Below are 15,313 nucleotides of genomic sequence, written 5' to 3'. Positions count from 1 at the left end.
AATCTTTAAAGACAAGCTCAAATTAAAAGCAACACCCAAAGAACAGAATACATTGCTTGTATATCATGGACCTCTTCAGTGTGAATTCCTTCTGTGTGCAAAACTCATTCTTGGGCCAGAACTTGAGACAATATCCTGTTTAAATGTGTTGGCTAAACACGGGGAGCAGTAATCCACTGGAGGAACACTTCTCCAATCCACTCTATACTTCCTCAACACAGAGCAGGGCCAAAGAGATGGGAAGATGAGTGTGAGGGGAGGGAGACAGGGAGGGAGAGAGTGAGAGAGGGCTCTTTATTCTGACTGGGAGACAAATGTTCCTCTTTGGCCCAGTGGCAAAGGTATAAACAGAACATTTTAAACCAACTAAGGACCACTGTGATTTGTGTAACTGTGCATCTGTGTGGCTTATTGGACCGAAAGGCAGCTGGCTGGATGGACTGTGTTCCCTGTTAATGAATAACCAGAAGAACAGAAACACAAACACCATAAAGTAGCACGATTACAATGACATGAGCCAAGTATAGAAAACAGCCTGCATGATATGTGCAACCAGGGGACTATGTGATTAAAAACCATCAGCTCTAAGCAGTAACCGCGCCGGTTTGTACTCTGACTCACTTCTAGTATATTATGCGGACAGAGATAAGTATTTCTTAATGCAAAAGTGGATCTTAATTATTCTCAATAGACAATTTGCTGCCCTTGTTGGTGGAGTGTGTCATACTGTTAATATCCCTCCATCTTTTTCACCTACTAATAGATACTGTTAGTGTTGCTCTTCATGAATGATTAGAAAGTCAAATAAAAAAAATAAAAAAAAACACACACACACACACCTGCATGGTGTCTCACAACAGAGCAGCAAAAACACAAATAGATCAACTTCAGCTGGAAAGAATGTCCAGTTTTATTGTCAAATATGTGTCGGTGTGTATTCTGCAATTTCATGATGTGTTTTTCACATAACAGTGTGTTAAAGGTTTTGTTCTGTAAGGTATTTTTCAGCAACGTGACAAGGATAATTTATGTCTGTTACTATTTTACAACAGAAGTTTAACTCCTCTCACTAAAATTCAGAAAAGGTAAATCACTGTTCATTTCCAGAACATTTTACCTTAAAGTGTGTGATACTGTGCATCAAGTAGTATCACATTTAAAGGGAGATACTTTCCCATTAAATCAATATTTGTACTCTGACCCAAAAGTGACGTGAATCTCCTCAAAAATACAACATGTTGCAGTGTTGTAAACCAGAATAGCTGTGATAGGTAACGTCACGATTATCTCAGCTAATACACAGTAACAATGTTACCCAGTCTGCCTCAATTTGCCTAAATTCAGTCTGATCTGATGTAAAGACTCTCAAAAGTAATCTTTGGTCATGCTTTTTGGCTGCATATTGAACATGGCCCACTCAGTTGCATTTGTTTTGAATTGTCACAAAAGCAGTCGAGATTTAAGGGCAAAGTGTTAAATAAGCCACGCTTACATGCTTTCAGTTTTCTAAACAGATTCTGTTGGACTCTCTTCATGGTAAACTAGTAAGCTAAAGATAAGTATGATTCAACAACAAAGAAGTCAAAAATAATTCCCTTAAATATTATCTTAAGATACTGTGGACCACAATCTACAGTTGATAGCTATAAATCACACAGTCCATCACTATTAGAATTTAAAATGAGCAGGGATGAGTCAACGTGCAAACGATGGAGGTGATAAATGATACTTTATAAGCTGGCATGAAGTTAAAGCCACATGAAGGACGAGCATTCATGACAAGACACAAGTTTAAACATAGACACATAAATAAAGAAACTGCTCTCTTTGAGAGCAAAGCACTTGTGCTGTGAATGAGTGTGTATGTTACTCTCACCATTGCGCTGTGGGGGACCTCTGCCCATCTGCTGGTTCATACCAAATGGGTCTTGGGGGTTTGGGTTCATAGCGCTCGTATGCAGAGCTGAGTCTGAGTTAGTTCTGTGTGGGAGGAAGAGGAGGAGGAAGAGGGAATTTATGCAAAGTATTCCAGCACCTTGGACAGAGGCAGGAGGTTTGTAAAAGCCGTGAGGTCAGTGAATCATTCTGCTTCCTGCTCTGCCTCCACACAAGCTGCATTCATCTTCAGGCTCAGACTGACCTTAGACATAAACACCCTCACAACACCACACAAAATATTTGTCAGTCTGGGACAGAAACACATTTTCACTCCGTGATGACAATCAGAAACAAACACCTATTTTAAATGCATGATTTGCCATCTTGTCTCTTGTGATTCAGGTAAATGCAAAGAAGACACCTGCTCACATAACGTAAAAATGAAGCATTATTCATACATTTTTCAATTTATTTTGAAATAATACATTGACTTTAAAAGAGACATATTATTTGGTTTGAGGTAGCCATATCCTGGAGTGTATATGAGCTGTAAATTTACACATGTACACATGGGCAGCTTTCAATTATAATGAGCTCTCAAACACACATCCATAGGCCAACCCACACAAACCACTGAGTCCTATATCACTTCAGCTGAGAGCTTTCTTTACTGTGCTCCATTAAGCCTCAATGGCTTCTTTCAAGCGTCATTCCTGCTTTCCTTCGAGTGCACTGTAGAAGTGTTGCAATTACATTTCCGTTTGATCCACTCTGATGCTTTTAAACCTGCTGGGTTTCATTCCAGGTTGGAATTTTATATAGTCAATTAATGCAGAGGTTTATTCTTGAATAATAATAAAAAAAAGTCGTCAAAACATTTTCTCAATATTCAACAAAACCAAACTTTCATGTACTGGAGCCTTGCAGCACCCAGAAATTCGGAGACTACAAATAGGTTAAAAAGAAGAAAGTCAAATGACTGTCGATCCATTTTTTTTACATTTGGAACACATTCAATTGAACTATATTCAGAACAAGTGCAAATTGTGAGTATTGGGAATTAATAAATCTCCGCTCACGCCATAGCGCGGCTGGTATTCTGTTTACAAAAAACTTGAAAAAAACCCCAAAAGAACATTTTCAAAAACCATATCAAATCAGGACTTTGAGAAGGTTGTCAGAAGGATCAAAGCAAGTAAAATGTGAATTAAGAGCCTTGATGTTAGCCTGCAAATGAGCCAGGAGTCCTACTGTTGGGTTAGTACAACAGGAACTACTGATTAATATTTCAGAAATACCAAAAACATGAGTGGAAAAGTACAAAAAGAAAAAGAAAGCATCAATAAAATAAACCATAACAGTTTGTAGTTGAGACTTTGCGGCCATCTATCGCAGTGCTTCAAAGGAAGAAAGGAGAGGATTATTGAGATGTTACAAATCAGGCAGAGATTTACAAAGGATAGAATCCAGGATGTTATGTGGCCAAGAGAGATTGGAAAAAGACAAAGAACTGAATTGCTGGCCTCTGTGAGCGAGGGATAAAGCGGTTAAGAGAAGCTGAGGGCAAAGAGGAGTGACAGAGAGGGGGATGGAGGGAAACGAGGGGTCAAGGGTCACCTGTTGAGTTGTGATATTAATCTAAACCCAGGCCGTTTTTCCTCAGTCCATGGCTGCTGTTCCCTTCAAAGACAGAAAGAGGAAAACCATGACAGACAAGTTTAGTGGCTGAAAGCAGAGTCCCCCTGAGCTCCTGCCTGAAATTTTGAGACGAGGCGATACAGACTTAACTAATCATACAAAATATTTCTTTTTGGAGCTGCTTAGGAAGGAAGAATCCCAGGAAAATACTGGGATACAGTAGAAGACCCATTAATTTTTCAAGAAAGGTATAGTACAGACGCAAGGAAAAGAATACCATTGAAAAGAATGACAACAAGCCCAGTATATATTCCTGCAGCCGAGCAGCTGGAAACAGCTGCTCGGCTGTTTCTAATGTAAAACAACACAAATTTTTTTATTATAAAAAATGGTGCAACACAACCAGCTTTCAGAGTAGTGGCTGGGCACACAGAGAAAGAGCGTAAACAACTCCATGTGAAGACTCATTGTCAAAGTCTGAAACCGTGGAATGGAAACAGTGACTAAGTGGACTTTTCTGAGGTATTCTGCAAAAAGGGGTCTTGACTTGTTACAACGCTAAAAGCAGAGAGAAGACGCTCAATTCTAACTGGTGCAACCAGTCTTTATTTAAAAATACAAAGGTCTACCAAAGAACTGAAATAGACTTTTTAAGAGCCAGAGTATCTAGACGCTCCCAGAGCAATTGATAACTAAGTGTACCGACTTCGTCTTCAATGAATGAAAGACACAAAGGATTATGCATTCTTATTCGGTTCATTAGATTTCATTTCTTTGGCTATGTTAAAACTAACAGTGCAACACACATACAGCAATGACCACAAGTGTCAGAAATGGCTTCTCTGCTGGCTTGAAAAAATGTTAACTTTCAATTTCAAGCTGATAAGATCAAGAAAAAAAAGGTTTGTGACTGAGGCATGTTTGAAAGCGGCTGACAAATCCACAAGTGAGCAGGTGGTCAAGCTACATCAACAACCAGTAAACTGCCACTCCCATTTGGTTTGAAAAATTGAAACACACCTTTTCAAAGTTTAAAGGAAAAAAATGTGCAACTTAAAATTATGAATTAACGAGAACCCTCAGAATGTGATCAAAATGAAGCATAGCACACAAAAGTAAGGACATTTGTTTGCTATTTTTTCCCCCAAAAGGTGTCACATTTGAAAAAAATATTCTCTATATGAGATTAACAGCAGGAAGATGTGTTTATAGAAAACTGGGAAATCTTCTCAGCCAGCTTGTACTGCTACTGAGTTTCTGGTACTTCACGACCTGACAAACAATCCTGAACTCAACTCCATTAAACTCTTGTGGGATCATCTTGGGTGAGCTGTTCGAGCCAGGGTTACCAAAACATCCAAGTTGGCTAACTCTGGAAAAATGGTTGTTGTGCCAGCCCACTGCAGTGTGTGAGCAGGCTTGTGTGGTAAGCAGCATGCGGATGTTCTGCAACACCGTTAAGGTTGTGTGTGATTCTTCCACAAGCCACGGGGCTTGTTTAGCAACTGTCAAAAATGTCCTTCAGACTTCCATCATCCAATCTGCCAAACAAATCTGAACAGTCAGCCGTGGAAAAACATAAAATACAAATATAACTTATAAAGCAAAACAAACATACAACAATTGTGACAACAGAAAAATTACCAATTACTTTGTGGAACGTTTAAATCTGTGCTTGGAATAAACCGCTAAATTATGGGGAAGGATCAGCATCTCGAGCACGGGATTACCTGAGAAAAGACAAACGACTTGCAATCAAGCATGCTGTAGACTAGATACCTCGCTAGACTGCATCATCACAACCTGCGTTTCTCCATCGTGGTCTGCGAGCTGAGAAGTCAGTCATTTGAATCAGGTGTGTTAGAGAAGAGAAGACATCTAAGAAAACATGCCGGACTGGAAGCACTCGCTGATTCCAACAACTTCAGGCAAAAGTAAAACTTTTAATGGATGGTGTTGGCATTCACAAGTCTGTACAATTAGCTTGGTAACCACATTGGAATGTGGGACAACAGGGCCAGATTAACCCTTTAGTCCCCGTGGGTCAAAAATAGGATGTAGGTTTGTATTGAGCACACCTTCCGTCCACTCCCTCTGCTTTTATGTGCAACCTGTTGCCTTAAAATACTCATCAGAGACACAGCACTAACGACTGAAGTTTTAAGCATGGTTTCTTTAAATAGAACACTCCGGTCATAAAAAAATGATGTACCGCATCACTCTAGAAAGGTACACTGATTAAACATAAAAACATCTGAGGGTGGAGTAGTACTTAGCACTGCCACCTCACAGCAAAAGGCTACTCCCTGCTCAAATACTGTGGTTTTGTGGCCATTACTACACAGCCTGATTGATCCCATTGTAAAATGAATGGCTATTAGTGTGAACTTCAATACCTGTGAACTGGAACTCTCTGACACAAGACACCCTAAAGATATCTGAATGAAGAGAATCAAGCAGCAGTAGTTTTATAGTCTTTTTGTGTTTCTATATTTGAACCAGTCATTATGTTTGTTATTTCTAGTATGTGGTGAGTTGATAGGGGTCAGAGGTCTTGCTCAGGGAACCACAGTGGTGACCGGTTTGCTGTGGAGATGGAACCTGTGAACTTCTGATCCCAAATCGAGAATAAGATCAACATGTAGAAATTGATTGGTAAAGTAGTCTAGTTTTATCCGGGAGTGGCTGTGTATGAGCAGGAGTGTATACATTTCGTTAAAGGAGCAGTACGTATTTTTATGATGTTGATCATGCGATTTAAGGCTGCAAAACAGAAATGCAGGCTCTTTAATATGAAAGCAGCAATTAGGCCACCTAGATTGAGGATGAAAGTCCTCCCAAAGGGACAGCGTTGGAAAAGATTTAGCTCTCTCCTCTGGAAATCCTTTCCCCATTGCAGCCTCCAGGGAGCTCCAGGGTCTGAGATTTCATCCCAAGAGAGGCGGGTACAAGAACAGCAGGCCAAAGATGGGCGATTGGGAAAGAAGAAGGGCGTGGGACTGGACTGAGGGTCTGACCCTGAAGCAGATGGTCTCTAAAAAGACACCGAGCCGGACTCAGGTCTAATGTCTCTGGACCCCTTAAAACCCCAGTTCTCTTTTAGAAGGTCTCAGTCACCAGCACACACTGAAAGTACTGACACCCCTTGTATACAAACATACTTGAGTTAACTTTTAAGGACAGATGGAGGATATCAAAAATCATGGCTTGCCTCACCAGAGATCGACAAAGTTGGGAAATTACGTGTTTTTGTACATAAAAAAAAAAAGAAAAATCCAGAGAGATGATAAAATCTGTTGGCAAGACTTCTGGTCACAGAGCGGTTAAAGGCTATGTGAACAGCTCTGTTCCCCTGCATTTCTGTCATGCCTAGCAGGCCCTTATAACTGGCCCAGTGCCTCAAAGTGGTGTTGTAATCCGGCCAGGAAAGCTTGACACCAATCATCTTAATACAAACAGATGCATGCTACTAGAGTATAGTGAATTAGACGTGCATGTAGTTTTTTGTTTAATTGTAGTGGACATCTGGAAGAATTTGCAAGACTTCATCAGTGAATTGAGGACGTCTCATCTCCCTTTGTATTATTTCAGCGTGACTCAGGGCTCAATAGAGGCTATACCATCTCCTGGATGACTTCTTGTTGTAAGAAATGGTTCTTTATAACAACCGATGTGTGAATTAGATTTGAAATAATCCGATAATGATGAGATACGCCGATAGTATCTTATGACAAATTTTGTTTTTGATTTTTTTTAAATCTCAAAACAGTCCTAACCATCTTGTACAAAATGACTCTTACAAAAAATGTTGCTCTGTTCTCCGTTCTCCTTGGTTGGTGGAGGCAAGCTGACAGATGTTTGCTCTCTGCCACTTGTCAGTGCTCGAGAGGCTGGGTGTAGGCAGGGAGCTGAGCACACTGTTGTGATAGTGAAAGCAATGAAACAGTTAAAGAGCTCTGTGGCTTGTCTCCTCGACTGACTAACGATAATGCAGTGCAGATGTAGCTGGCGTTGTAAACACTTACCGCCCCACTCTCCCCTGAGACGGACAAGCAGGGAATCTGATTCTCACTGCAGCAACACGAGAGCCTAAAACCTTTTCCAGAGATGGTTAACTTTAGCCCATCGTCCGCTTTTTCAATAACATAATATATTACCAATAGACAATTTTGAGAAGTACAACACAGAAAATGTTCTTTAACATTACTTCTACTAAAAGAATCAACTCCCAGATCTGGCAACATGTCAGCCCAGACAAATCCCCCCTCTTTCCTTCCAACAGCATTGTGTCCTTATGAGTTACAAGTTCCATCTGCAGGCTGAAACTAAAACCACAACACTGCAAAAGCAACCTTAAAAGCAGTTCATTCGATGTACTCAAACATGAGGCTTACAAGACAAGGATACTCTTGCAAAACCGTGTTGTTGTAATGACAATAGCCCTGACCCAATTTAGGAAATTACCAGGCAGCAGTGGAAACATCCGCTTGATAATGGTGAGTGGGCTACATCTTTCAAAGACGCTTGGTGCGTGAGGCTTACATCCATGTGTGCAGTTCGATGTTCTAAACTCAGAGAAACAGTGAGGAAATGTATATTTGGTAGTTTATACCTGCATTTTTAGAGCTGCATTTTGTGAATTGCTTTCCTCTTATGCCACTTATGCCACTGACTCTTATTTTGAGCTTCATGGTTTCTTGCCGATAATAAAAAAATTAAGATGTTGTGATGAGAATCTTTGTCTGGAAAAGAGGTCTACCCTCAGAGTGGGTTTCCCCTGGGAGGACAGAAAGGATGAGTTTGCCTGCCAGCAGTCCTGACCTCAACTTCATTGAACACTTGTGGGATCAGCTTAGGTGAGCCATTTGTGCTGGACTGACCGACACAACCATATTGTGACTCGGGACAAATCCAGCTGTAGAATGGAATGCTATCCTACAGCAGAGTGTGAGCAGGCAGCATGAGGAGGTGGTGTCACTCATTATGTAGCTGTACGTGATTCTCCCACACACTACTAACGCTGCTAATTGTTTAACAAATTGGTAACTTGCCAATGCCTCATTTCTTCAGGTTCTAATTTCATGTAAACCATCCACCAACATGAAAAACAAATTAAAAAAACATCATGAACCAAATTAAATGATCTCCTTTGTAAGGGAAATGCATTTTTTTTTTTTTTTTTTTAATGTCAAAGTTCCTTGAGTAGACAAGAATCATATGGATCCGAGCGGTCTCCAAGTTTTCCTATTCTTACCATTCATTTACGACTAAAAAACCAACTAATATGTGTATCTCTGCATGTGACAGTAAGGTCCAGATCCACTTCCGGGGGGGGGGGGGGGGGAGTTTATTCCTGTTGCACAGTATGTCTACAATCTGCTGCAGGTTGAAGTAAGATGGTTTAGATTTGGCCTGGATAGACTTGACAGAGATTAAGCCAAGCATTAACATAGTGAAGGAGAAATACAATCCGAGAAGAGCGGAATAAAGCAGAGACAGACTGCCATGCTGGATTATTTGGGCATCAGTCATTCATAGGAAGTCACAATAAGGGAACAAAGTACTACTCCTCAAATTAAACGTGAGAGTCTGCTCACGGTGCCTTCACTGTGCCACATGGCTCCGCAAGAAACACACCCACTCCAAGAATACTGACGTCTGGCTGCTGTGAGGACGTTTGTCAGCCAACCTGTTCCGACGCCGTCAACAATGACGAGAGGGCGTGGGCCTCATTCATTTCTACCATACAAACAAGCTCAGTGCTGTGTGTGTGTGTCGGTGCTGTGGAAGAAGACGAGGCAGGGAGATTGGCAGCCCGCCAAGAAAGCACACAAAACACAAGCGTGGAGACAGAGCAAGACTGAGGAGAGTGAGTGGGGAGGAGCTTGGTTGAGCTGTTTTATCACAGGCCTATAATTCACTCTCCTGTAAACACTGGGGAAAAGCCGCCAACCAACAGCAGACTGGCTTCTCGATGCAGGCACAAGCAAAAAGAGGAAAACGCTATCTAGTAACTCGTATGGAGAGCAACTAGTTTACACAGAGATTGAATTTCAGGTAAGTGGAGGATTCTCCACCACAGGGCACTGACAACATTAAATCCCTAAACAGTGGGATGTCCACTGTAGGGCATGACCTTTAAAAGAAAAGGCTATCTGTCAAACACCTTTAGTTCGATGTATCCCTCTGGGGATGACACAGCTTTCTCCCGCATGAAAACAAGTGAACAATCAAGACAGGCTCTCATTAGCCTGCCTCTACTGTCACCCAGAACATTAAATGATTATCCATGCCTTTGAAAGAGACGATTGGCAACTTTATTTAAAAAAAAAAAGAAATGATTAGCAGAAACAAAACAATTCCATACAGGAAGCCCCATAGCGAGAGGAAACAGTTCCTGTTGTAAAATAATGTCATTACAGGAAGTGCACAGGAAAATAAGCATTCTTTCATCAGCTTAACAGAGGCGCTACTCACCTTCTCCAGTTGTTGTCCGGAGGTGGGGAAAGGTACACAGCTCCATACGGAGAGCTATCTATGTGAGTGGTGGTTAGGGAAAGCTTTGTCACAAACAGAGAAGCATCACTGTAATATCACTCAATTCAAGTAAGGCAAAGACATGACAAATATATTTTCCATCAGATTAATCCACAAGCTTTTAAATATCAAAAAAAAACAAAAAAAAGTTTCTATTTGAAAATGTAAACTGATTTCTAGAGAACATTTCGCATCAAAACTACTCATACAAGAGTCTGTAGAAATTTGTGAGGAATTTCAAATTCAAAAATTCTTAGAGAAAAACACAAGCTTAATTCTTAACAACGATCTCGGCAACAGGGTCTGGTCTTCCACAGTGCAGGAAAGTTAAAAATAAAAAACCAACAACATTAAAAAAAAAAAACTTGTCTTGTTCAGAAGATGGAGCTCCACCTCAGCCGCTCCTCTACATTCATACATCGCAACGACACTGTGTGGTATAAAAGCTGTTCAGGACAAATTGTTGATGCACCTCACCCGGTACCAGCTTTGCAACACCCATTTGAATACCAATTCTCCAAAAATGAGTGACCTATTGAAAAACACATAATATGAGCACCCATCAGATGTAAACACACCGTTTTAACACTCATGATGTCCCCTTTATCCAATGTGGCAGAGGGGGGGGAAAAAAGGAAGGCAACATTCCATTTTGTAACACAATGAACTCCTCCTCTTTGTACACGATAGGAAGCTTCAGCACAGCCGTTTCTACAAACAATGAAGGGGTTACTGTGAAACTCTTGGACACCCTTTGAGGACGTTTACATCTCATCTAACAAGACGGAAATACAAATGATCAACAGGCTATTAGCTGTTGTTACATGTTCATGTACATATTTAAAAAAAAACAAAAAAACCTGCATTGCAATTTCCTATTCAAAATCTGTGTTATACGTACACATTGTGAAACAAGAAAACTGAACGGGAAAAAAAATAAAAGCCACGAAGTGAAACAAATTAGGTGAAGCCTTAATTCTGACTCTGGCATTTGTTAAAATGTGACAAAACCTTATCACAGTCACTACAAGAGCACTTCGTAAAATCAAGGCCAAACAAAAAGATTATATTTTATTCGAAAACAGCCAAAACACGGCAGTGAGTGTGAACAAAAAAACTTTAAGGAACAATAACCCGTCACTGTACTCCCGATTGCTCGCGCGCATTTAAGGTTAAAAACATAAACTATAGCACAAAAAAACATTTTTGTGTTCAGTAGAATATTTCTTCATTTCAATGCTTTTTGGCAATAAATTATATATTCCTGGAAACCTGTTCATTTCTCTTGTATATGATCCTTCCACATGCTACTGAAGCTCCAGTTCTTTTGAATAACAAAGCAGGTAAATGGCAACTGTATGTTATCATCCAATACATCCAAAAACAGTCAACATCAAAATAGGCTGTTTGGCTTGATATAGTAATAACAATAAATTATTGAATAACAAATTTGCCATGGAGGCAATCTACATACTCAGTTATGCTGTTCATCCCACATATGCACCTTTACTTACAAATATGACAGCATTTAAAAGCGAAATAAACACACTTTCCAAAAGTTCAAGATTTAATGCCCAAAAAAACTTGCCGAAACATTTTACCTGAAAAACAAGTAACTTCCTGAAGACAAATTTGGTGCTTTATTTTTTAGTAATGTTTTTAATAATATTAGAGGCAAAAAAAAGAATCAATCACTGCTCCATAAAGCACCTGTTTAGGCCTGTGAGAATATCATCAATCGTGGGACAGATACAGAGACCGAAGGTTTCTTGTCACTCATCATCCCTCATACAAAATACGGGCTAAGCCTCGTTTCAAACGTACACAAACACAGCACAGTAGACAAGACACTGTTGTGGTTTCTCCACAACAAAAGAGAGGGTGCAATCCTGTCAAACTGGATTAACACCTTCTAACAACTACAATGCTGAAGTCACAACGTAAAACCGTAGATGACACATTTGTGTTGTGTGTCTGGTATGCAGCCTAAAAAAAGAACGAATGTGCAGCCATTCCTGCCTTCTCCACGATCAGTGACGGTAAAATGCAAGAATATCTCAAAACAAACCTTTATTTCTTTGGCCCGTCACAGCCCCAAACCACATTTCCATTTTCAAAATCTAGCACAAACATGGGTCAACCAAAGTCACAAACCACACCACACATTTTCCTTTTGGAGAGGTTTGACTGCTCCCTGCCAGCAACCTGTCATTCAGCCTTGCTTCCTGGTCGGTGATGGTCTCATTCACAGCAGCCAGATTCAGGAGAGGCCCTTCTTCAAATCAGAGTCCTGACAGAATAGACAGATTAATATCTGTGTTAGACTGAACCGTAAATGAAAGCATCAAGCTCCTTGGAAGTGGAAAAGATCCGTTTTAAACCATAGAGATGATAACTATAAGAAAAATTGGTAAAGTTATCATTTAAACTGGCATTTGTATGTGATGATAGAATAATCAAACAGAATCAAACCCTGCTCTTTAAGCGAGTTTCATAGAAAACTGTTGCCCAAAGCAAAAATAATGGCTCCTTTCTGTACGTGTCAATCTTTTTAGTGCTCGTGGATTTTATCAGGGATGAGCCACAATAATGACTGATTTTAAACAGTATGCATACTTAGCCTTCTAAGTATGCAATGGGTCAGTGTGCCAATGATTACTTCAGAGCATGTCAACTGTGGTACCCATGCCTGAGGTAACAAACTCCTGATCTTTTCCCATAGCTGCTACATGGGTATTTCTTAATACAGCCATATTTTTTTAAGAAAACATTCAGAAAATAACATCAGCAACTTTGAAAGGAGATTGTTTCCTTTCAAAGAATCAAGAACTTCCAGTATCACTTGATGAGGTCTCAATAAAAAAATTCTCTCGATAGGATTATTCATCCAGTAAGACAAACTCCTTATTGTTGACATTTTATGTGGCATTTTGCTAATTGGAATTAGGTCACTCAAGGACCTCAATCTGACCTGTTTTCTTGACACTGCGTTCTTTTAAAAAAACACCCTATTGTGTTTTAAAATGGAAAACATTCTTTCAAAATAATAAGCAAAATCCAAACAAATTTTCAGTTTTGTCATAACACTATGCACAGCAGTCTGTTTGGATATCTATTGCAAAACAAAAACTAAAATAGGGAAAAACCCGCACGGGCTTGAATATGTGAACAAACTAATGGGAAATGCCACAGCCGTGAGTTGCTGGCACATAACAAATTGCTGATCTTGACAAAACAGGCAGACACAAACTAACAATTGACCATGTTTCTTTATGTCGTATTCAGCAGCAGAGATCCTCTCGAAATGGAAACCTGTTGACTGCCCTATTTTGGCCAGAACACCACCAACTATCTCTCAGCAATGAACTTTTTCACGATGTTGACGGAGTGGACTTGTGCTGAACAGATGAATGCGCAACATGCACGTGTGTGTGGAACTGACACCATCCACCCAGAAGCAGATGGAGCAACTGCTTCTGTGTTGATACTAACAAAAGCAGACTTCGAGAGAGGGTGCCTTCACCAAGGGTGCATATAGGGTAGACTATACTGTGCTCTACGTTACAGAGAGCATGAAAATACAGCTTATAATTGAGCACCACCCTTGATCAATCAGACACTCCTTCAAACAGTGGAGTGTGCCTATTGCTTGGCCAAACTGACTGAACTTTGTTTAAATTTAAGCGGTCAGCCAAAATATGAAAAGGACGTAACCATGCAGAAACAACAAGGTCAATGAGGAGATGCTCAACCGACGATAAAAAAGAAATAACCAGATATTTTGGACATTTTCTTCAAAGGCATTACAACCTGAAGAACATCACTTCATGCATCAGCATCGATTGCTCTTCCCAGAACTATACACCGATCTGACATCACATGCTGGGACAAAGGATAAACTTCTCTCCAGCTATAGAAAACCATAGAGACAGGTCACTGAATCATCTCTGCCTCGGGGACAAGAAGAACTAAACAGATCAGTTTGTGAAAGTGCTCTAAGTTGGGGGCGTACTGATGGATCAGTGGGCAAAATGGCATTTAATGGAAATGCTAAATATTCAGCGTGAATCCAGATCAGAACATTAAATCTATGTTATGCCCTTTGCGTCTTCACAGGCCTTCTATAATGTTTTTTTTTTTTTTTTAAACACATTTAAAACCGATCTGAATAAAATTACCAATTAATGCATGTATTTGATGCAGTGGGAGGATGTAGAGCACAGGAGCTGAGTGTTTTCAATAATCCATCAGGTCTAGTCTGATAAGGAGCTTATTGAAAAGCACATTTACCAAGCTTATATTTACATTTTTGTAGGCCCCCTGGACAAACTGATTTTTCTTTAACTTTTTTGTAGCGTTATAAGTCACAGAGGACGCCTTGGTCTTTGATTATTTCTGGGTCTTTGCTTAAATTATATATGACATGCCAACAGAGCTGTGATGAATTATGACAAACGTCACACATGTAACTGGTGACAACTAACAGCATTCATGATGATTAGCTGTGCATTGCAAATGAGATCCTTTTATATAACACAATCTGATTTATAAAGCCTTGGAGAGCCTGAATTATTTCCAAAATGTTGCAAAAACAAAGACCATCTTCAACTTGCAGAAAATTAAACAATTAAAATAATGTAATTATTTTCACTGATCTGTTCCTCAGTCATCACCATTAGGAAAATTGCCAATTCTACCTCCGTTTCAGAATCACATAGGCTTCAACACAGAAAGGCTTAACATCCACGCAACCTCAGTTTGCATTCAGAATATGCAGAGAATCCCCTACTGTCAACGTCCATTAGGCATGAGTAAAGCACACTACCTCTGCTTCACATTTCAAATTAACATAATGACTAACTCTGTCCCGAGGCTGCAAAACAGCTGCCTACACTAGTATCGTCACATTTGAAACCATAAACACAAATGCCATTTTTAAGAAAAAAGAAAAGGAAAAAGAAAATGCACCAAAGACCAACCACCTGGAAGCCACAACACACACGTCCACCTTTTACGAGGCTGGAAGCATCTGCATCACATGGAAAACGCGTTTGTCGGGTCGCCTACTGTTGGTGGTCCAGCATGAAAAAGGATATCTGCCGTCCGTGCTTGTCGATGGGTCGGCGATGTGGAGAGTTGATGCGGTTGCGATCTCTGTGGACCCTCTCAACCAGTCCGTGGTGGCGGGTCCCTCTGACCGAGTCTAACCCTGAATGGAAGCCGCCCTGCAAGAAGGGGTGAGGAGGAAACGTTCACATCA

At 40.3% G+C, this 15,313-nt stretch overlaps 1 protein-coding gene across 1 annotated transcript in view; it reads right to left on the bottom strand.

Annotated features, from left to right (window-relative positions):
- Window positions 1-15,313, bottom strand: part of crtc3 (CREB regulated transcription coactivator 3) — a 38,630-nt gene that overhangs the window by 16,590 nt on the left and 6,727 nt on the right. Inside the window, exons 3-6 of the mRNA XM_080458580.1 lie at window positions 15,121-15,278; window positions 9,994-10,047; window positions 3,496-3,558; window positions 1,877-1,980 (exon numbers count right to left, since the gene is read on the bottom strand). Coding sequence (XP_080314706.1) covers window positions 1,877-1,980; window positions 3,496-3,558; window positions 9,994-10,047; window positions 15,121-15,278 — 379 coding nt within the window. The remainder of the gene's footprint in view (window positions 1-1,876; window positions 1,981-3,495; window positions 3,559-9,993; window positions 10,048-15,120; window positions 15,279-15,313) is intronic.

This window comes from Lipophrys pholis (assembly GCF_963383615.2).
Source record: "Lipophrys pholis genome assembly, chromosome: 2".
In the NCBI taxonomy this organism is placed as follows: Eukaryota; Metazoa; Chordata; class Actinopteri; order Blenniiformes; family Blenniidae; genus Lipophrys; species Lipophrys pholis.
This window is presented reverse-complemented; position numbering and strand designations above follow the sequence as displayed.